Consider the following 22,051-nt stretch of genomic DNA (forward strand, 5'->3'; position numbering starts at 1 on the left):
TTTGGCAGAGACTTCATTAAACACTGGCAAAGGAAAGAGAGGCTCTAACTTTAAAGTGGTTGTAAAGCCACTTTTTTTCTTACTATAGTTCCCTGTGTTAGATAACATGATGTTCCCCAGTGCTTGTGATTTATAAAAATGATGCTGCCTGATACCATATTTCAGAGCGCCCTTCGGCGCGCACGTGACTGTCCGCTGGTCTCCTCTCCCGATCTGACAGTTGCAGGCGGAGGGGCCGAGAATCCCCCACTGTTGTCAGCAGGGAGGAGAGGAGGAGACCGGCGGGAAGTCACGTGAGTGCCGAGTGATGTTCTGAAATAAATTAGGCAGCATATTTTTTATTGGTTCTTTTTCAAAGCATTGATAATCTATTATCAGATACAAAAGCAAGCCTTACCTTTATAAAATTGTTCAGGTGACCCAACTTCCGCATGTTCGAGACTCCATGAAGTTTGACCACATTTTGTAGAATTTCTCTGAGGTTGTCACTTGGTTCTGGAAAGATCGAAAAATGAAATGTAATTTTTAACCGACATGGCATTATAAAACCATCACAGGTTAAATAAAGCAAAATATATACAGTATGTCACTAGTAGTCGCTATACGTGGCTTGAACTAAAGAACAAGCATTTTTGGCATGATAAAAAACAGATCTTTTTAAATAGACCAAATAAAACAGAAAACATGAAGAAGATACCATGTGAACAAGAGATCCTAAGGCTGGGTTCACATACGTGCGGCCCTGGGTTCATGCCTGGGCTCCGGTTTATGTCTGTTCCCCGGCTCAGGTGCGATTCAGGTCCAGATTTTTCCCTAATTTCGCACCATAACTGGACCCAAACACGCAGAGGACCCTTCTGTACTCCGGAACGCGGCCGCCAAAAGGCCTGTGTGAACTGCCTCTTAGTTCCAGTGAATTTAAAGCGGAGTTCCGGCCACAAAAACAAAATTTCAATGAACATACCCCCGGGACAGTCAGGGCTAGTACATTGCACAATGGATAGCCTCTGATCTGTCCCGGTTCCCACTTACATGCAAGAAGAAATACTTACTTTTAAAATTTCTTCTCCAGCGTTGCCATCTCTGATGTGGGCAGCTGAAGCCGGCGCGATCCATTTCTGCGTCCTCTTCCGTGTCTTCTTCTCCCAGAATGCGCCTGCACCGGCCCCGATCGTCACTTCCGGTGCGGCACCGCATTCCTCCACTGCTTCTGGGCATGCCCAGAAGCTGTTTAGCAGGGAATGCGGCGTCGCACCGGAAGTGACGAGCGGGGCCAGTGCCGTTGCATTGATTCCTGGGAGCGATGACGTTCAGCTCCCAGGAATCATTGCAAACCAGAAGTGACGGCACGGGCCGCGGCCGCCGAGGGAGGAAGTGGAGGAAAGGTGAGTATTTCTTTCTACAATAACAAGGTAAGTAAAAAAAAGAAAATCCTAACTATCCAATTCCTTTTCAGGTGAAGAAAAGCAAGCGGATGGCCACAAAATCGATTATGTCAATTTTGTGGCCGGAACCCCGCTTTAAGGGAACTCTTAAGGTGTCAGCATACCAAGACATTTGGGGCAATTTCATACTCCCAACTTTTGGGGATGGCCTCTTCCTGTTTCAACATGACTGCGCACCAGTGCACAAAGCAAGGTCCATAAAGACATGGATGAATTGAGGTGGAGGAACTTGACTGGCCTGCACCCGATAGAACACCTTTGGGATGAATTAGAGCACAGACTGCGAGCGGAGCCTTCTCATCCAACAACAGTGTGTAACTTGACAAATTTACTTCTGGAAGAATGGTCAAACATTCCCATAGACACACTCCTAAACCTTGTGGACAGCCTTCCCGGAAGAGTTGAAGCTGTTATAGCTGCAAGGGGTGGGCCAACTCAATATTGAACCCTATAAACCAAGACTGGGATGCCATTAAAATGTATCTGTATGTAAAGGTAGGCGTCCCAATACTTTTGGTAATATAGTGCATGAGCACAATCTAAGCACTAGTGGAAGGTTTGGATTCTCTGAAACTCATCACACAAATACAGTTCAGTTACATTTTGCTACAAGGACATACAAAGCGCGCCCCCCAAGCAAACATACGTCACAGCCTCTTTGGTGGGATGATATCAGGAGGGATACATTTGGGATATGACATGGCTGGGAAGGCCCATCCTGACAGAGGCATGTTAGTATCTCATGGAATGAAGACAACTCATCCTCAGTCACTCTTCTAAAACATTTACACTGTCAGATTTCTGTACGATAAGAGTGCTATTTTCATTGAAAAGAACGCTGTAACTTTTTTTTTTTTTTAGATAGATCCAGTGCCTTAAATACTTTCTGACCTCCTAAAGGTTGTCAGGGACTCTGATGGTGAGAATTCAGCACTTCGAGAGTGTATGAAACCCTTTTGCCCTGTTAAAAATAAAAAGTGTTTTATGTCTGTGTAATAAATGGCAAAAAAAAAAAAAAACAAATCTGTTTATCTTATCAGAAATGTAGAGCTGTGCTGTGCACATTTCCCAAGGGATCAAAAGCTGGAAGACTGCAGTAGTTTAGCAAAAGACAACTGGGCAGGGATGACACCATTCAGCTCACAAAAATTGTTGTGTGATCAGCCCACAACAGGGGACAAATTAGGACTGGAATGAAATTCTGGAACATCAGCGGGTATTTTTCTGTACTTACAGGGCCTTTAAAGGGTTAGTTCACCTTTACCAAAAACTGTCCATGCAGATATGGGCATCTATAGATAATAAAACTGAACAGCGTTGACTAAAGTTGCCAGCCACAGAGCACCAATCAATCCTCAGTAGAGAGGGAGAGGACCCCACCAGACTCACCACCCTGCAGAAACCAGGCACCGCAGCCACCAGGAGAATCTGCACTGCACAAACGTGAATCCGGAAATGAAAAGATCCAGGAGTCAGCACCAGGGGGTGAGAAGGAGCTCCCACTGCCGAAATTGCCGCCCAGAGGGCTCCACTGTCATGGCCACCAATATTTTCCATAGCAAACCACCGAAAAATGGCTGCCGCACTACACACACATGGCCGTCGTGCAGTAAGCACACAGACTACAAGAAAATGGCGGCACCACGAGGCTCCCAGGGACCCAGGAGGGATCCCCAAGCCTCAGAAAACAGCACAGGCAGGAAGGAGGCGGCCCCTGGCAGGAGACCCACACCAGGTACAGCCCATTCCCCCTACAGTCGATCACCGGCGGCATAATCCCCCGCCTCCATCGCCAGCACAGCACCCTCCCTCCAACCTAGGCGGTGAACAAGGCCACCCCACAACCCCAGCGTTAGTGAAGGGGGGCGGATGGGGGATGTTCCACAGGAACCACCAGACTGATGAGGGGGGTGCCAAAGGGGAACGAAGGGGTCCCACCATCCCATGGAGGGGCCCACATCCACCTCAAAACCCCCCAGCGGGAGAGGGGGGACAGTTACTTACCCTACCAGGAACCAGACGGGCACCGTTCGAGTCAGAACCCCTCTACATCGAAATAGGTGGGGGGGGCTGTGGGTCAGGAGGAACGCTGCGACCTTGCGAGGCGTTTAACTCCCAGGCCAGCCCCTGCCCAGTGGGGCTATGTCGTGGCCAAACTAGTGTGGATCTGAGGTCTGCGCGCTCTCGCTGGCCAGACTAGAGTAACCACTGGATCTAGAATAACCAGCCCGTCACCCAGTCTGGCAGTTGATTGTAGATCTCACAGGAAAAAATCCAGGAGAAAAAAAATTCTATCTAAAAAGAAAAAATTGCCAGGACCAGAGATCCCAGCAAGGAACTAAGTCCTTACTCCTGACTAGGCAGAAAAAAACTGAGTACCTATAGCAGAGAGAGGGGATATACCCATCGGGACTCTCCATAGGCGTAGCCAGACTTTTATCTTCTTTGTGTCCTACTCCTGTAGGGAGCAGTATAACTCAATGGTTAGGAAGATCAGGAGCTGTTTTTGCCAGTGAACGAAAGAGAAAAGTAATTTTTATTCTTCACTGATACACGCTTATGAGGCTACACTGATGAGCATTGATAGGCGGCACCGATGATCAATGCCCTAATTATCTGTGAACATGTCCCCTGTCACACTTGCCGGTTACCGGCTTTGATCTCCATGGACACCCTCCTGTAACAACAGAGCCATGCTGTAGCCGTCTTTCGGCTATAGTGCGGCAATGAACTGGACGGCTGACAATAGCCCAGGCGTCAGGTCACAATTTCTAGTTGCCATGGCGACCTGGAGCCTGGAAATTGTCAAGCCCCGACATAGCCCATTTATGTACCTCATGAAGCCTGACTTGAAAACTCCCAGGACATTGCTAAGTGAGGCTCAGCTGTTCCTTAGAACCTCACCATCACAGGAGTAAGTTCTCAAATGCAGAGCTCAGAGCTAGAAGATCAGGGGAGAGAAAGTGAATGTAAGGGGGTTTGGAATCAGAGAATGAGCTCACTCCTCTTAGCAGCCCCCATAGACTTCAATGCTTGAAAAACGAGACATAAGTATTCTTCCGGCGTTTTTACAAGAGTTTTGTCGTGCATTTTCTGCTCAAACAGCAGCTCTCCACACCTTTAAGTTGAAAAATGATTGAAAAAAGCTGCAAAAATGCGCAATTCTTTCCAAAAAGCGCTTGAAAACGTGACGCTTAGGTGTGAATGTAGCCTAAAGCAGAACAATAACTATGGTTTATCTAGTGGAAACACTCTGAAATTGTAAATTGCAAACTGTATGCATGCGCACTTTCTAATCTGCATTATCCATATTACCCATACTCCCTCTGCCTGGTCTCTTTCTCTGCATAAGAGCAATGATGAGGGTAGTGCTACTATCTTAGGGAAGGGATATGATCATCCACAGGAAGTTCTCAGCAGGAAAAAAAGTTCACTCTGTTAGGAATTGGACATGTACTAATCCTCCCTTTCCTCTGATCAACTGTTACTTGTTTTATTTTTTTTAAATGCAGTTGTCAACAAATGAGAAGGAAAACAACAGGCCAGGGCTGGGGGCATGGTGCATGGATACGATTGATTGTTAATGTGGTAACAAAAGGTTCTGAGACACAGCCGTGGCTCAGCCCAGTCCCACGTTCTCTTCTCATAGGCTCACTGGCTGCGAATGACAACAGTGAGAGTCAATGGTTCCTGCTGCTGTCCCAGCCAATGAGGAGGGAGACTCCCGGGGGTAACAGCCAAGGCTCTCGTGCACATTGCTGGATCAAGAAGCACAGGTGAGTATTGGGGGGGGGGGGGGGGGGGTTGGCAGAACACAGGTAGGGGTGTGTGTGTGTACAGAGAAGACAGTAAAAGAGCCGCTCAGGTGTGTGTTCCAAACCCGGTGCAGGTCAGATCCGTCATCCAAGGGTAGAAGAAATCCAAGTTTGAGACCGCACTCAGGGTATTATGATGAAATCAAAGGTTTCTTTATTCCTCACAAATAAAGTAGACAGACATTGTACAGAACAGACGTGTCCGGTTGACGCGTTTCACGACGCTGTAGGTCGCTTACTCATATACACACAACTACAGTCATGGCCAAAAATATTGGCACCCCTGCATTTCTGTCAGATAATGCACCACCTCACCCAGAAAATTGTTACAATTACAAATGTTTAGGCATTCTCATGTTTATATTGTTTGTATTGGTATGACAAAAAAAAGTGGAGAAACAAAAAGCCAAATCTGACACATTCCACGCAAAAAACCCAAAAATGGACTGGACAAAATTATTGGCACCCTGAATTTAATATTTGGTAGCACATCCTTTGGAAAAAATAACTGAAATCAGTTGATTCCTGTAATCATGAGTTTCTTACACCTCTCTACTGGAGTTTTGGACCACTCTTATTTCACCAACTGCTCCAGGTCTCTCAGATTGGAAGGGTTCCTTTTCACAACTGCTGCTTTGAGATCTCTCCACAGGTGCTCAATGGGATTTAGATCTTGACTCACTGCTGGCCAGTTCAGCACTCGCCAGCGCTTTGTCTTAAACCATTTCTGGTTGCTTTTTGATGTGTTCTTTGGGTCATTGTCCTGCTGAAAGACCCATGACCTCTGATGGAGACTTTGACACTGGGCCCTACATTGCACCCCAGAATTCTTTGGTAGTCTTCATATTTCATAATGCCAGTCGAGAAATCCAGTGTCTGAAGCTACAAAGCAACCCCAAAGCATCAGTGAGCTTCCACCATGTTTGACTGTAGGGATTGTATTATTTTCTTTAAAAGGTCTCATTTCTTTTTCTGAAAACAGTAGAATGATGGGCTTTACCAAAAAGCTGTAATTTTGTTTCATCTGTTCACAGCACATTCTGCCAAAATTATTTTGGCAAACTCCAATATGGCTTTTTTAGGTTTCTGTGTCAGAAATGGGGTCCTCCTGGGTCTCCTACCATAGAGTCCCTTTTCATTTAGACGTATGACGTATAGTGTGAGCCAACACAGTTAAACCCTTTCTCAAGCCCTGTGATATAAATATATATATATATATATTTATTAGGGATGCACCAAAATTTTTGTCCGAAAATGGGCCTATCCCATTTCCGCCGAAAATGGGTTGAAAATGCCGAAATGAATGGCCGCCGTGAGGAAGGAGGAGGGCGCAGCGCAGGTTTGAAAACTCCCACCTCTGGCCGGCCGCCCGCCTCTCAATGATGTCCCTACTACTACGATGTGTATGAATGAACAGACACACCGGGCGGGAGGGCGGGCGAGCGGCCGCTAATAGCTATAACTATGTGAGCGCTTCACTTCCCTGTCATGCGGGTATCTCCTCTGACAGGGAAGTGAAGCGCTCACACAGTTATAGCTATTAGCGGCTGCTTGCCCGCCCTCCCGCCCAGTGTGTTAGTTAATTCATGCACAGATCGTAGTAGTAGTGACATCACAGGGAGGCGGGCCGCTGGCCAGAGGTGCGTCTTTTGAATGAAGGACACCGGAGGAGCAGAGTGAGAGTAAGGAGATTGCATCCTTGGGGGGGGGGGGGGGGTGTACTGCCGAGGGGGACGCTGAGGCAGTGGGGGGGGGGAGCTGAGGCAGCTTACCAATGGTATTTGTATTATGCAGCATGAGGAGGTTAATATACTGCCACTGCTGGTCACTGATGCATTAGTGACCGACCAGTGGCAGTTAATTAACCCCTTTGTGCTGCATTAGTGCAACCAGTATCAGTGCAACCAGTGTTAATTAACACTGATACTGGTTGCACTAATGCAGCACATAGGGGTTAATTAACTGCCACTGGTCGGTCACTAATCCATCAGTGACCAGCAGTGGCAATACATTAACCCCCTCATGCTGCATAATACAAATACCATTGGTAATTAAATTAACCTCTTGACAACCCATCACAGTACATATACTGTGACAGGGTGGCAGCGACAGGTGTACGTCGCTGCCTGTTTTTGGTGTATGCCCCCCTTCTATCTATTTTAAAATTATTTGGGGGAAAAAGTCATTTTCAGTTTCGGTTTTCGGCCAATGGCATCCTGCATTTTCGGTTTCGGACCAGAATTTTCATTTCGGTGCATCCCTAATATACAGTAAACCCCCCTCCATTGCGGGGGTTACGTTCCGGACCCAACCGCGAAAAGTGAGAATCCGCGAAATAGAAAAACCCTATTAAAATGCATTGTAGGCATGTTTTTTTTACTGTCACTGTACGTGTAAATATATATATATATATATATATATATATATATATATATATATATACACACAGTAAACCCCCGCACCATCGCGGTTCAGTTTTTGCGGTCCCGGTATATATTGCGTTTTTTTTTGTAATGTTATTTTACTATATAAATCATTAAAAATGAAATATTTTTGTGTTTTCCATAGCTCTTGCTATGTCTCTCAGTATCTTTTATGTGTTTAAATGAGTTTCTATTGTTTTAAAAGTGTGTTTAAAGACCTTAAAATGCTTATATATATATATATATATATACACACACATATACATATATACACACACACAATATAAATAGGAGGAGCATTAGCGGTTTTATGTAAAGTAGAAATTGAGAGTGAAGATCCGCTTTAAAGAGTAAACATATATTTCAAGTAGGTATTTAGCTATTTAAAGGCAAGGTTACTATACACAGAATATGACCTGGCAGAGGTTAACAATGCTGAGCAGGCACTGATAACTCAACCATAACCACCCACATTTCCTAGTAAGCAAAAGCGAAGCCGCATCTTGAAAGCAATTCTCAAGCAGTTCCTGCAAGTTCTGCCTGGGAAATCTTAACGCTCTGCAAATAATTGTTTCTAAGAAAAAAACATAGCTCATCCCACTCCTGGGCTAAGAAAGAATTCTGTTAAAAGTACATATTGACAAAATGGGCTTTTTTTTTTTACATTTGCACAAACTACTTAAGTTATTTTTAAATATTCGATGAGCATGTAATCCTTAGCTAAACTCCCATCGTCCTCTGCGCAGCTGCAGAAATCAGGTTAATGCTGGAAATGTCAGAATTGGTGACTAGTTTGTTTTCAGTGAATTGGTATACAGAAGTATACATTGCAAGAAAACTTTTTTTTCAGTAAAATGGGTAATACTGTAAATACACTTTTAAAATTCTCATTTTAATAATGTTCGTTCGATTTTCTAATCATTCATGGGGTCAAATCTGCATTACTTTTTTTACCAAGGTGATGAGAAAACTCGAAGAAGCAGGGTGGAAATTTTTTCTCAAACAAATGAATTTCTAACAGTGTATGTGGTTTTTGTTCATTCCAAAATCAAAGAAGGTTAAAGCCCTCTGTCAACTGACATTACAGAGCTGGGGCAGGCTCTGCAGGGATCCCAACAATGCCAATATACACCCAGATTCCCAACCAGCAACTGGCTCAGCCTCTCAGCACCCTTCAGAGCCTGAAGGCAGCCACTTCGCCCTCTCCACAGTCCAGCGATCCAGTGATGGCTTTTCATTTTTCATATATAGAGTGGGGAAGATAATTATTTGATCCCCTGCAGATTTTTTTTTGTAAGTTTGCCCATTTGCAAGAAAATGAAGGGTCTAGAATTGTTAACATAGGTGTATTTTAACCACTTTACCACCGGAGGATTTTGCTGTCTTACGTCCAGGCCACTTTTTGCGATTCGGCACTGTGCGAATTTAACTGACAATTGCGCGGCCGTGCGACGCCATACCCAAACGAAATTGACGTCCTTTTTTCCCCCACTTTCTTTTGGTGGTATTTGATCACCTGTGCGATTTTTACTTTTTGCGCTATAAACAAAAAAAGAGCGTAAGTTTTGAAAAAATAACAATATTTTTCACATTTTTTTATATGAAATTCCCCCCTCCAAAAAAATGTAAAAATCAAAATTTTTTAACATTTTTGGACAATTTGTTTTCTGCTACCTATGTTTGGTAAAAAAAAAAAAAAATCACGATAAGCGTATTTTGATTGGTTTGCGCAAGTTATTGCGTTTACTAACTAAGGGAAAGATTTCTGTCATTTTTGGTGTTTTTTTTTTTTTTTAACGAGTAATGGCGGCGATCTGCGATTTTTATTGCGGGACGGCGACATTGCGGCAGACAGATTGGACCCTTAACTGACATTTTTGACACTTTTGGGGGTACCAGTGACATTTCTACAGTAATCAGTGCTATAAATATGCACTGTTACTGTAAAAATGACACTGGCAGGGAAGGGGTTAATGTATGCCTGGTGCTTACTGACGTGTGTGGGGGGGGGAGGTGACTATGTGACACAGGGACAGATCGCATGTTCAGCTATGCTGAACCCTGCAATCTGTCACTGTCTGTCACTTAGGAGATCCGCCCGCTCTGTTTACATAAGCGGGCGGATCTCCAGACTCGATTCCCCGACGATCGGGGAAGAGCGGCGGCGATCGCCGCTGCTTCTTCCCTGGCCCGACTCCCGCTGTGACTGAAAACAGTGGGAGTGAGCCCCCGGCGGCGCGAGCGCCGCCCACAAGGGGAGGAGTCCAGTGACGTGGGTCTACGTCGCTGGACGGAATCAAGCCACTTTGCCGCAGTACAGTCCCAGTGACTGGTCGGCAAGTAGTTAAATGATAGAGACAGAATATCAACCAAAAATCCAGAAAAAACACATGATACAAATGTTATAAATTGAGTTGCAGTTCAGTGAGTAAAAAAATTATTTGATTCCCAAGCAAAACCTGACTTGATATTTGGTGAAGAAACCCTTGTTGGCAAGCACATAGGTAAGACGTTTCTTGTAGTTGGTTACCAGGTTTGCACAAATCTCAGGAGGAATTTTGGTCCACTCTTCTTTACAGATCTTCTCTAAATCACTAAGGTTTCTTGGCTGTCGCTTGGCAACTCGAAGTTTCAGCTCCCTCCATAAATCTTCTACAGGATTAAAGGTCTGAAGCCCGCATGACCTTAGTGTGGTTCTTCTTGAACCACTCCTTTGTTGCCTTGGCAGTATTTTTTGGGTCTCTGTCATGCTGGAAGACCCATTTTCAGTGTTCTGGCTGAGAGAAGAAAATTCTCATACAAGATTTTACAATACATGGCCCAATCTATTGGCTCCTCAATGTGGCAAAGTCAGCCTGTACCCTTAGAAGAGAAACAGCCCCAAAGCATAATATGTTTTCACCTCCATGCTTGATTGTAGGGATGGTGTTAGGGTCATAGTCAGCGATTTTCTTCTTCCAAACAAGGCAAGTCGAGTTAATGCCAAAGAGCTCAATTTTGATCTCATCTGACCACAGAACTTTCTCCCAATCCTTCTATAAACCATTTAGATGTTCATTGGCAAACTCCAGACAGGCCTGTACATGTGCCTTCTTGAGGAGGGGGACCTTGCAGGTGCTGTAGGGTTTCAATCCGTGGTGGAATATTGTGTTACCGATGGTTTGTTTGGTGATTATGGCCCCAACTGCCTTGAGATCATTCACAAGCCCCTCCGTGTAGTTCTGGTCCCTCACTTTTCTCATGATCATCCTTACCCCATGAAGCAAAATCTTGCATGGAGCTCCAGAGCGAGGGAGATTGTTATTTTGTATTTCTTCCATTTGCGAACAATCACCCCAACAGTTGTCTCCTTCTAACCCAGCTTCTTGCTGATGGTCTTGTAACCTATTCCAGCCTTGCACAGGTCTGCAATCTTGCTCCTCACGTCCTTGGACAGCTCTTTGGTCTTGCCCATGATGGGGAGGTTTGAATGGAAGATAGATTCTGTGGACAGTTGTCTTTTCTACACATAACAAGTTGTTGTTAGGAGCAACTTCTTACAATTGACAGGACTAATCTGTGTATCACAATTATTTTCCCCACTGTATATCTCAAAAAAAAGAAAAAAAACAGTGGTATTCAAATACCACCAAAAGAAAGCTCTATTTGCGTGAAACAAAAATCATTTCAAATGTAATTTGGGTATAGCGTTGAATGACCACACAATTACCAGTTAAAATAGCACAGGGGTGTACTCACTTGTGTGGGATACTGTAAATCTGTCATAATGTGCTAATATTCTGTGCATACTCACACATTATGGCTAAAATCTTCATCATCACCATTTTTAAAATGTTTATTTAAAAGGTTTAATTCCATCTTAAATATCAAATAGTGAAGGATGAGTAAGACACAATATCTGTATTCTCAACTAATTCCATCTACAATAGTGTCCCACTGTTGGGTGAAGCTTAAATCGGAGTTTCACCCAAAAGTGGAACTTCTGCTTTAAGTGCCCCTGACATGCCCCGTTTGTCATGTCATTTTTTTTGGGGGGGGGGCACCTAGAATGACAGGTACCCGCTCCCACTTCCACTTGGGCCGCCTAGGTGGCTCGGGTGGAAGTTCTCCTCTCCCCACCCCTCCCCCCAATCTTTGGGAATAGGCGACTTGTCAGAGGTCTCTGTAAGGCTTGTTTAGGTTACAAAGTTGGTTTCACACCGATTGGAGCGGTGCCATTGTTGGAAATAGGCAACTTGTCAGAGGGCTCTGTAAGGTTTGTTGAGGTTTGAATAAGCGCTGACTTTAGCGCAAGACACGTTACCTTTTATAGACCTGTCATACCTGTGATGTGATTTTAATGCTTCAATAAAGTTACCAAGGAGTGCAGCAAAATTCCAGATTTTTGCATGCCTTAGCATGTCAGAGGTCTCTGACCATCTCCTGGTGCATGTCTGCAGTCCCTGACAGGTTAACGTAACATTAGATACACTGAATATCGTGTAGGGCCCTTTGGTTGTTTTTTTTTTTTTTCAATGGCCCCCCAGGCAATATATGCCATACTGTGCTGACATTCACTGCATATTAGCACACTAGGCAGACTTAACTATCAAAACTCTCCAGCACTGTGATGTCAGCGCTCCAGCTGGCCCCAGAACTTCCATCTTTGCCCAGTCTTCCTTCTAGGTTCTCTGTTTGGCTGCTTGAATGGCTGGGGCCGCGATGACATCACTCCTGAACATACGCACAGAGGTCACATCATCACGGCACAGAGCAGTGCCGTCAATGTACTCTTCGCATGCGCGGCTCAGCCAGTGCTGTATCTTGGCCTAGGCCAACAAGGCCCAGGCCTAGGGCAGCACTTTGCAGGGGGGGCAGCAAAAGGCTACATGTTTTGTATAGTGCCAGTCTTATGTGGTGAATTGGGCCTGAGGGCAGGGTCTAGGAGGCAAAACAGTCTGCTTCCCCCATAAAGCGGTCACACTGCTACCTACCAGTATGATAATACTGGCTGGTCAGGACACTCGGACAGACCGCAGGCCTCCGACAACACTTAATACAACTGGCCCGACGGCCGCCAATGCTAATAAGTGTGGCACTGCAGCCAAATGCGCCGCCTACTCTCCTCTACCCCAGGCACTGATGGGCAATCATATGCTGCACTGATGGGCACTTATAAGCTGCTCTGATGGCCACTGATCAGGCGGCAATGGTGAGTACTGATAAACTGCACTGATGGGCACTAATGAGGCAGCACTGATATGCTGCACTGATGAGGCTGCACTGATGGGCACTGATGAGGCTGCACTGATAAGACCGTGGTTGTGGTCTGTGGTTTACAGATGACAGGGCGGGTCATAAACAGGAAGGGGTGTGGCCTTTACAGGAGGGGGTGGGTAATATTTAAATTAGGTGGTGCACAAGTTTAGTCAGGCCTAGGGCAGCACAAAACCTAAATACACCACTGGGCTCAGCATACATTACCACTGACCGACAGGGAGAACCATTTATGACAGAATTGACAACTAGGGTCTCTTCTGTTATTTCAGTTCAAAATTGTGAGTTTAAATCCACTTTAAGATACCAAGAGTAGTGACCACCACTGATCCAGGGCAATGCAAAGATAATTTTTCGCATTGCTGATCCTTCGACAAGAACAACAAAGCTCCTTATGGTGCCTCCTACTCAAAACTTTTCTTTAACAAAATTACAAGCAAAATACATATTGAGATGAAGGGTTAGATCTTACTGACTTGTGAACCAATGGGGGAGATTTATGCTCAATTTCTATAACAAGCTAAAGAGATGTGCACTGAAAAACAAAGGGGTCTATATAGAAAAAAGAAATAAATTACAGTGTAAATGCCTTAGCATCCACACAGCTGTCAAGAATAATTCCTGTAATGTGTCTAATAGGTGTATTTCCTAGGATTGCCGTCTCCATCTAATAGGCATTGTACAGTATTTTCCTAAAAAGAACTCAACCAGGAAGATGCAGATTTATGAGCACTAGATGGAGCTGGCAATCATAGGATGCACAAATTAGGCACATTATAGGGATTATTTGCCACTGCTGTATGAACGCTCAGGCATTTGCAGAGATTTTTTCTTTAAATAGACCCAATAGAGTGTATATACACCCTTGTACTTTATTACCTTAAAAAAATAAAAATAAGGGGGGGAGGGGGGGGGTCAAGGGCAGATATGTTCCCTGTAGGCACTACCATTTTTTGGTTTGGCTGAAATCCAACCACTTCCCTATTCAATGAGTGCAAGAAGAACTCAAATTTGTAATGTTAAGACCCCATTCACACTAGCGTGACTTTTCAGGCCACTTGGTCGCCTGACAAGTCGCGGTAGGTCGCCTGCCATTGATTAGCACAGGACCCGTTCAAATAGGAGCGACACAAGTCGCTCCGACTTAGAAAAAGGGTCCTGTACTACTTTGGGGCGACCTGGAGGCGACTTGCATTGACTTCAATGATATGAAGTCCGTGCATGTCGCGCCGAGGTCACGGTGCACAGTGTGCACCGCGACTTCACAGGTCGCCCCGGCAAGTCGTGTCGCCCCTGTGTGAATGGGCTATAAAAATCAAGGTAGCAGTGGATCTGTGTGCTGCAGGTTTTAATTTGAATCATAGCCATGTGGCCATTTGATACATTAGAAGGAGAATGCAATATTGCTTTGGAACAGCTTTGGTTGCAAATTGAGGACAATTGTTTATTAGATACAAACAGCACTGTATATCCGTGCCTTAGTGATACAAAATACTCAACCTTCAACATTTTCCGTCGCTCCAAAGCCGTGCACCTCAAAGCTACAAGGGAAAAAAAAAAATGCGTAGCACCAATCAGCCCTGATGTGAAGTTACCATTGTTCTACCAAGCTCAGAGAACAGCTTGCATTAGAGACCCTGTCAGTTATTCAGCAGCTTCATTTGAATTGCTAAAGCATTGTAGGAAGCGAGCAGTACCTGCAGTGCAGCAAAAATTCCCTTCCAGAAAATGTAAACAACTTCCCAGCCTAATGAATGTCAGTAAATAATTACAGACAATGGCCTATGAATAAACCAAATACACATCCAACAACCTCACTCAGACTAGAGAGCACTCCATAGAAACGCATTACTACTCCTCCAGCAGCAATACGCTGTGCAAGCCATAAACTGCAATCAGACTCATCAAATTCAGCCTCTTGGGTTTGGTTTATTCACATTCAAAGTAATCGGCCTATTTTTTAATCACTTCAATACTGGGCACTTTCACCCCCGCTGTCACACTTTAAATGACAATTGCGTGGCCATGCAACACTGTACCCATTTAATCACCACTGGCATTTTTTTATTTTTTGCTTAACAAACGGAAAAAAGACTAAAAATGTTGAAAACAAAAAAAAAAATTCTCTTCGATTTGGTTATAAAATTTAGCAAATAAGCATTTTTCTTCTTCACTGACGAGGCTGCACTGATGGACACTGATATGTTGCACTGATGGGGCTGCACTGATTATCAGTGTAAATGTTCCCTGTAACTGGAAAGCCGGAAATCAGCTTTCCTTTCCTCAGACACTGACAGCGCCGAGGAAAGGAAATGCCGATAACCAGCATTTATTTACATGAGATCAGCTGGGATTGGACACAGCTGATCACATGGTAAAGAGCCTACATAATTGGCTCTTTAACTTGATTGGTGTTGCGCAGTGCCCAAAGAACACAGCTCACCACCAATGGGGGCATGCAATGCAATGTGAAGGATGCCATATGACGTCTAGTCAGAACAGTAAAGCCCCCCGCCTGGCCGTCAATCTGCTATAGACCAGGCGGGAAGTGTTAAAGGGTTTATTACACCAACATTTCATATTCTTAATTTGTGTCTAATGTACCAAATACTGGTCTTAAAATTATCCTGTTCTCTTTGTTTTGCTTCCTTTGTGTGGAATTCCTGGTGATCCTGCCTTCCTATTTCTTGCTGACAATAGGCATAAAAGCACATCTAATGCAGAGTGGTCAGGTTTCTAGCTGTGCTGGGAGATCAGCCTGCCTGTGTAATGTTGTTTCTCCACCCCTAGCTTACTAAACTCCTGGTGCAGCTGAGAACAGAGATTATGTAATCCCAAAAAAGAATAAAAAAAAAAAAAAAAAAAAAAAAGGTATTTTATTTATTTATTGAGATATATATATATATATATATATATATATATATATATATATATATATATATATATATATATATATATATATAATTTTTTTTTGTATACATATACACACACAAATGTTTTGCCTTTCATTTCCATTTTAAACTAAATGGGTTGCTTTACAAGGTGAGGGTTCACATATACTTTAAAGTGGAGTTCCACCCTATTTTTATACTTACCTCCATCTTCTCGCTCCGGGTCACCTGAAAAAGAAATGGATAATCGCATATTTTTTTTTTTTTTACTTACCTCATAGCGAAGAAAAAATACTTACCTTACTTCCTTCTTCCTCCTTCCTCGGCCGTGGCCCGTCGTCACTTCCTGGCTCTGCAATGATTCCTGGGAGCTGAACGTCATAGCTCCCAGGAATCATTGCGCCTGCACCGGCCCCGACGTCACTTCCGGGTCGCGCGCGTCATCCCCTTCTAAACAGCTTCTGGGCATGCCCAGAAGCTGTAGAGGGATGACGCGCGCGACCCGGAAGTGACGTCGGGGCTGGCGCAGAGCATCGTGGGACCAAAGAAGGCGGAAGAAGACGCCGAAGAGGATCTCGCTGGCTTCAAGCTGCCCACATCTGAGATGGCAGCGCTGGACAAGATGTTTGCAAGGTAAGTATTTGTCCTAACAGGTAAGTGCAACCCGGGACAGATCAGAGGCTAGCCATTGTGGAATGCACTAGCCCTGACTGTCCCGGGGGTATTAAAAAAAAAAAAAAAAAATCCAGGGTGGAACTCCGCTTTAAGTAATCAAATCATGACGTTACCAGCACTCTTGAATGTTAGATAATTTATTATAGACACATGAGTAACAAAAGTCGTATCGCCAACGTTTTAAGGGCCACACAATGTCGCTGAGGAAGGGGATCCTGCATGGCCCTGAAATATTGACCATATGACCTACTGTACATGCACTCCAGCAATGACTTGCATGCCATTTTTCAGGGTGTTTCCCAACGGTGATAAAGCAGACGCATAATATGCGTTCAAAGGACTACTGATGTCTCCTTTGGAAACCCATGTCCTGGGTGTCAAAGCAGAAACACAATTATTTTATAAGTTAATATGTAAGTAGCTGCCAGCATTGATGTGTGTCCTTGCGCCTATTCAAATGTAACAGAAGACATGCAGCATGTAATAATACAATATTATATATATATATATGCATTTGCACATCCTTCCCAGCAAGGAGTATTATCTCCAAGGGTTAGGCTGGATTCATCTCTTTTTCATGGATAGTGTAGGACCCACTGATAATGGGGTACTTTGACGCAGTAGTGGGCTTGAGCACGATATGGCCATATGGTGGGACCAAACCCCCATTTTTATTTATGGACTCTCTTCAGATTTGGTAGTAATTTCCTTTGCATTTGCGCGCTATTCTTTTTTAATATATATATATATATATATATATATATATATATATATATATATATATATATATATATATACATATACATATATACACACACACACACACTGCAAGAGTGAAAAAAAAATATGTAAATGGTGACCAATAATGGTGACACTCTCTCCATAGGGGTGTATGTTTTTACTCTTTCCAAATAACCAACGCGTTATGTCCGCCCGGCAGACTACGCTTTGCTCAGTGGGGGGATCGATCCGCTGATCCTCACTGAGCAGGCAGGTGACAGCTCCGTCTCCGCTCACTGTGCTGGGATGGACCTGTCAGATCCCCGCTCTCCTCCATGGGAGATCGAATGAAAACAAACCACCTGTCCATTTTCATCAGAGAGCAGCGGGTGTCAGCGGAGATGTCACCTCTGATATCTGCTGCTCCATAGGGGTGCATGGAGCATCCGATCAGGTCTGCCTGAAAAACTGACTGGCAGACCTGATCAGAAAGCCCGTGTGGAAGGAGCCGAACAATGAGGCAATTGTGGTGTGACCTCCCTTACATAAAATACATAACGTGTGATATACAACAATCAGAATAAAGTACAGAAATTAACTCCACTGTCCCATCCCTGTGCTACTAAAAATTCTAAGAAAAATGATCTGTTTTTTCTGGTTCTGGAGTCCTGAACCGGAAAAAAAAGATAATTTTTCTTAGAATTTTTAGTAGCACAGGGATGGGGCTCCGCTTCTTTCACACCTGGGCATTTTTGTTGCAGGCATTTATTGGGCGTCTTTGGAGGCAGACATGACATCTGAACTTCTGTGTAGGGGTATATATACACACACACATATATGTATATATACACATACACACATATAGGTGTAATAGGAGCGGAGCCACATCCCTGCAAATAATTTCATTAGCGCATGGATGTGGCTCCGCTCCTATTACACCTATATGTGTGTATATGTATATATACATATATATGTGTGTATATATACCCCTATACAGAAGTTCAGATGTCATGCCTGCCTCCAAAGACACCCAAAAAATGCCCGATAAACGCCTGCAACAAAAACGCCCAGGTGGAGCGGAGCCCCATCCCTGCGCTACAAAAAATTCTAAGAAAAATTATCTTTTTTTCTGGTTCAGGACCATTTTAATGGAAAGTCGGATCACAAGTCGCTTCAAATAAGATAAGGAGGCGACTCCCATTGAAGTCTATGGGACAAGTCGGATACAAGTCCCCTGAAAGTAGTACAGGACCCTTTTCTGAAGTCGGAGCGACTTCAGTAGTGCCAATTAAGACGGCACTCATTGATTAACATTGCTTTTGTTATGTCAAGCGACTTGGGGCGACTTGAGGGCACACAAGTCGGCTCACGAGTCGCGGCAGTGTGAATGGATTCTTAAACTGAATGTGTTGTTTTACAAGGTGATCGTTTACAATCACTTTATTAAAACAGCATGCGACTCCTCCACCCGTAATGCTAACAGCTCACCTCCATATGTGGACCTATGTAATATTAGCTGCCAACAGTTTGTTTAGCAATTATTTTTTGTGATAAATCTCACTGATGTAACTGCAGCTTATGCACGGTATTATAAAACGGACACAAGCAAAATATTTCTTTACCTTATTCACTTATATATAATATTCGATCAAAAGCGTTTATGCTAGAGATGCACCAAAATTTCAGCGGCGGAAAATTGTGTTATTGGCATTTTGCTGAGAGAAAAAGATGCCAATAATAGCGCTGAAAACGCATGCACCTTTGACACGCAATTTCATTACGATTTTACTGTGCTTAGATTGTGTTCTTTAGAGGTCATGTGACTCAAAAACTGCAAAAACCGCTTCCAAATTGTGGCATAACACGGGACACGTTTGCAATGTTACTACTTTTTAATGGCGGCCCAATTGCAGTGCAATTTTTCCGCGATTGTCATGGAAAAATTGTGCTGCAATTGCAACGCGTGAAGTTTGTCGCTCAAAAAGGAGCAGGAGTTTCTTTTGGGAGACAGCGCTGCACATTGCGATTTGCCGAGGTTATGGACCAGGCAAGCAGTGTGCCCCCAAAATCGGGGGCTTTTCAAAACTCCAAAAAAGAAAAAGGAAACTTGGACAGAGAACTCAGGGAGCACAGTGCTTGCCCTGCCATGTTTGTATTAGGAGGTTGGATATAGTCTGAAGGTGTAACAGTCCTTTAACCGCTTGCCGACTGCTCACAGTATATTTACTGCGGCAGTCAGCCCCTCACAGGCAGAGCGACGTAGGTCTACGTCGCTAGCCTGTGAGGCTCTGGGGAGCGAGCGCGTGCCGCCGGAGGCGCGCTCCCGCGCGGTCACGGACCCCCCCGCGCGTGTGGCCGGTGAAACCGATGTCCGCCGGTCACTCGTCGATCGAGAGGGAGAAAGGCAGGCGGCTAGTGTAAACAAGCCGCCTGTCATTCTCCCCTGTGTAGAAACAGTGATCACACGGTTCTACTATGTAGGACCGTTGATCATTGTTCCTACACCTCAAGCCACAGCCAATCACAGTTAGAATCACGCCCCTAGGGACACACACAGCCCCTCCCTCTCAAATAAAGTTAACCCCTTCACTGCCAGTGTAATTTTACAGTAACAGTGCATATTTATAGCACTGATTGCTGTAGTAATGTCACTGGTACCCCCAAAAGTGTCAAAAATGTCAGTCAAGGGTCCGATCTGTCCGCCGCAATGTCGCAGTACCGCAAAGAAAAAAAAACGCAGATCGCCACCATTATGCGTTAAAAAAAAAACAACAAAAATGACAAAAATCTTTCCCTTTGTTAGTAAACGCAATAACTTTTGCGCAAACCAATCAAAATACGCTTTTTGCGATTTTTTTTACCAAACATATGTAGCATAAAACAAATTGGCCGAGAATGTTAAAAAATTTTGATTTTTACATTTTTTTGGGGGGGAATTTCATAAAAAAAAATGTGAAAAATATTGTTATTTTTGCAAAATTGACGCTCTTTTTTTGTTTATAGCGCATGATCAAAAAATCGCACAGGTGATCAAATACCACCAAAAGAAAGCTCTGTTTGTGGGAAAAAAAGGACGTCAAATTCGTTTAGGTACAGCGTCGCACGACCGCGCAATTGTCCGTTAAAGACATGCAGTGCAGAATTCGCAAACTACCCCCTGGTCAGGAAGGAGGTAAAATCTTCCCGGGGCTTAAGTGGTTAAAAGAAGCCATTTATTACAATGCAAGACCATACACCACTGAAGGATTACGACACAGGACTTTGTTTATCCCTGAAGTCATACAGTGGTTGGAATAGCTATAAAACCCCATGTCATAAATATCACAAGAAAAAAACCCTCATTCCTGCACAGCACAAGCTGTGCTGTGGACAGGACAGGAAGCATAGTCAGGGCATTGAAAAAGAATTACCCCCCCCCCCCCCCCTCCCAAACCTCGACTGATGAAGAATGACTGCAGCTGACGTAACCCCACCATGGACTGACGTGTGGACAAGAAGTGCCAACTGTAACCTATATAGGCTCTGCAGGACTTCACTGACAGACAGAGAAAATCCACATCTCACTTTTATACCTCCAGCAAAATAATACGCCGCATTCCTAGGCAAGAAAACTCTTCTTTTGTATTTAAATCACAATCCGTTGCAAACATTGTCACCATGACAACCTCCAATACCGGAACTAAGATTACATCTTCAATGGTGTTTTCACCCATACAGAACTTTACAATAAACCTCTCGCTTTGTTAGGAAAAAGACTTTCAGGTCAATAATAGAAAATTATACAGCAAATCCTCGCCTGCTTTTGCTCAGTAGATATTAAAGTGTTACTAAACCCAGGACTCTGCAGTCACTATATCTGTGGTCTCCTGAGGTACACAGACCATGGAAATGCAATTATTTTAATAAATATAAACTGATACCTTTTCTCATCAACCATATAAAGCAGTCTTGTGACTTCTATCAGTGTCTGGTTAAAGCTTGTAGGAGGATTTTCCATTCTCCTCTGACTGTGCTATGAGTCTGCAGGACCCCTGACCCTCTGTCTGGACAGTGCTGATTGGCTCTGTGCTGATCACATGCACCCTCCCAAAAAAAAAACCTCTCTAGCAATACACACCAAACTGAGCATGTGCAGAGTGCCCCCCAAGGCTATGTACTATCAGGAGATGGATTGGGGACTGGGGAAGAAGGGGAGGATCAGAGACGACAGAATCAAACAGCTTTTTTTACACAATGCACAGGGTTACACTTTAGGTTCCAGTGAGTATAACAAGCATGCTTTACTGGATATACAGACTGATTTTACGGTTGTGGGTTAGGGAACACTTTAAAAGCGGAACTTCACTCTCTCAGTCAACACTATTTGTAATCCCGATGCTGCTAGCATTAGTAAATATATAGAAAGGTAGATTATATTTACTTGTTTTAAACTTTTTTTTACATTTCTTCAGTTACTTCCTGGTTTCCATGCCTGGGCAAATGATGTCATGCATCCCAGGAGTTTCAGGAGGGGAGGAGGGGTTTTCTCAGCTAAGCACACCCTCTCCTGCCTGCATGCATGAGCTAAGGGTAGATGGATTCCAGGATGTAAATGCTACATGATTCATATGCTCTTACTTAAAATGAGGGTGGATTTGCTTTAAGTATTAAAAATACATAGTGTTTTTGATTTGTGGTGCTCAGATGTAGTGTCGTTCCACTTTAACTTCAAGTGCATTTGCAGAAATCTTCCAAAATGAGCGCCAAACAGGAACCTTTAATCACCTAACACACTATGGGCTTGTTCACACTGATGTTGGTTTTTGAAGAGCGATCAGCATTTGGAT

General features: G+C 44.0%; 1 protein-coding gene across 2 annotated transcripts in view; it reads right to left on the minus strand.

The window, feature by feature from the left end:
• The window catches only part of RICTOR (RPTOR independent companion of MTOR complex 2), a 270,400-nt gene that overhangs the window by 190,518 nt on the left and 57,831 nt on the right, over window positions 1-22,051 (minus strand). For both annotated transcript variants that reach the window (XM_082264794.1, XM_082264793.1), the window contains exon 3: window positions 398-495. In XM_082264794.1, the coding sequence (XP_082120920.1) occupies window positions 398-495 (98 nt within the window). The remainder of the gene's footprint in view (window positions 1-397; window positions 496-22,051) is intronic.

This window comes from Pelophylax lessonae (genome assembly GCF_965119305.1).
Source record: "Pelophylax lessonae genome assembly, chromosome: 1".
In the NCBI taxonomy this organism is placed as follows: Eukaryota; Metazoa; Chordata; class Amphibia; order Anura; family Ranidae; genus Pelophylax; species Pelophylax lessonae.